Source organism: Nicotiana tabacum, chromosome 1, assembly GCF_000715075.1.
Source record: "Nicotiana tabacum cultivar K326 chromosome 1, ASM71507v2, whole genome shotgun sequence".
Lineage (NCBI taxonomy): Eukaryota > Viridiplantae > Streptophyta > Magnoliopsida > Solanales > Solanaceae > Nicotiana > Nicotiana tabacum.
In genome coordinates, this window is record NC_134080.1 from 40,473,404 (window position 1) to 40,475,012 (window position 1,609).

Consider the following 1,609-nt stretch of genomic DNA (forward strand, 5'->3'; position numbering starts at 1 on the left):
TCTCAAATTTGGTAGGTTTATTGGAAACAACCCAATTTAAAAAACACATCAGCTTTACTAATGATGTACGTTATTTTTTGGGCATTCAGGGTCGTTTAGATGGGGTTTTGGCCATTTTTCTATTTTTTGGAATTTTTTTTAATAAAAGAAATTTGTTTTAAAAGAAATATGTGATGGTAGTGTTCAATTTCCATTGTTTCCAATCTTGTTTTACAGTAATATAATGAATTTATATGTTGACATAGGTCTTATTTTACATCGGATAAATTCATTAGTTTTGCCTCTAGTTATTTGATTACTTGTATTAACTCTCCAACTAAGTTGCATGTTGATTCAATGAAACTAAAGTTTATAGAAGTGATATTTACATATCTTAAATTAACAGTTTACTCTCCATATAAGTTGGTCATGTTTAAATTTATGGGGTTAATATCTTACATCACTCATATATTTTGCATGAATAGTTAAGTTTCCCTAACGAATCTAACTGTTCAATGAGCATGGTTATATGTGTAATTTGATGTTTTGAATTTAATTATTCTAAATACATAACTAATGATCTATTTAATGTGAATATCTCTCAGATTAACCATGTCTTCATTAAACCCACTTACCTCAATTTTGAACCAAAACAAGTTAGAAGGACCGAATTATGTTGACTGAAAAAGGAACCTTGATATTGTCCTAACTGCTGAATGTTACAAATTTGTAATCACTGAAGAGTGCCCAGAAAAACCTGAAAATGCTATTTATGATCAGGTTAAGGCCTATGTCAAATGGGTTAAGGCTGATGAGATGGTGCGATGTTACATTCTTGCCTCTATGGCGAATGTTTTGCAACATCAACATCAGTTTATGGGGTTTGCTTATGATATGCTCGAAAGTCTCAAAGAGATGTTCGGTGAGCAAAATCGTGCAGCTAAGCAAACAACCATGAAAGCCCTTTGGAACACCAAGATGGCTGAAGGATCATCGGTCAGGGACCATGTTCTGAAGATGATGAGTCTTTTGAATGATATGGAGGTCCTTGGAGCTGTGATTGATAAAGAGTCTCAAGTTGAGATGGTCTTGTAGACTCTGCCTGATAGTTTTCAACAATTTCGATTGAACTATAATATGAACAAAATGGATTTGTCACTAGCGAAATTGTTGAATGAGCTGCAAGCCGCAAAATCTATTATCAAATAACAAGCTCCAGTTGTGGCACTCAATTTGAGAAAGCTTCGGTTTCTAAGTCGAAAGGCAATAAGAAAAAGAAGAAGGCTCAAAAGGTATTGGCACCTGGTGGTGCGGCTGGTGTGAAAAAGCCCAAAGGCAAGTGCTATCATTGCAAGCAACATGGGCATCACAAGAAACAATGCCCTGCCTATCTGACAAAGTTGAATAAGCAAGGTAATTCAAATTTAAATGTCGTTAAAACTTGTTTAGCGGCTGTTTCTACCATATTTTGGTGTGTAGATTCGGGAGCCATTAATCACATCTACACTACTTTGCAGGGGTTTCAGGAAATGCAGCGGCTAAGTGAGAATGAAGTTTGCATTTTTCAAGCCAATGGCGAGCCAGCACCAGCTTTAACTTTAGGAGATATTAGAGTTTCGTTTAGTAGTGA

The 1,609-nt window shown here is 35.3% G+C and overlaps 1 protein-coding gene across 1 annotated transcript; it reads left to right on the forward strand.

The window, feature by feature from the left end:
* Positions 1–223: 223 nt before the first annotated feature.
* LOC142162628 (uncharacterized) lies at positions 224–1,074 on the forward strand. The gene is made up of 2 exons (XM_075218892.1): positions 224–245; positions 722–1,074. Exons 1-2 carry the CDS (start codon positions 224–226, stop codon positions 1,072–1,074), a joined length of 375 nt encoding a protein of 124 aa, XP_075074993.1.
* The last annotated feature ends 535 nt before the right edge of the window (positions 1,075–1,609 follow it).

Coding starts and splice junctions, on each gene's coding strand:
- LOC142162628 (XM_075218892.1), top strand. CDS start 224: ATGAATTTATATGTTGACATAG. Junction 246..721: donor GAATTTATATGTTGACATAG/GTCTTATTTTAC, acceptor TAATCACTGAAG/AGTGCCCAGAAAAACCTGAA.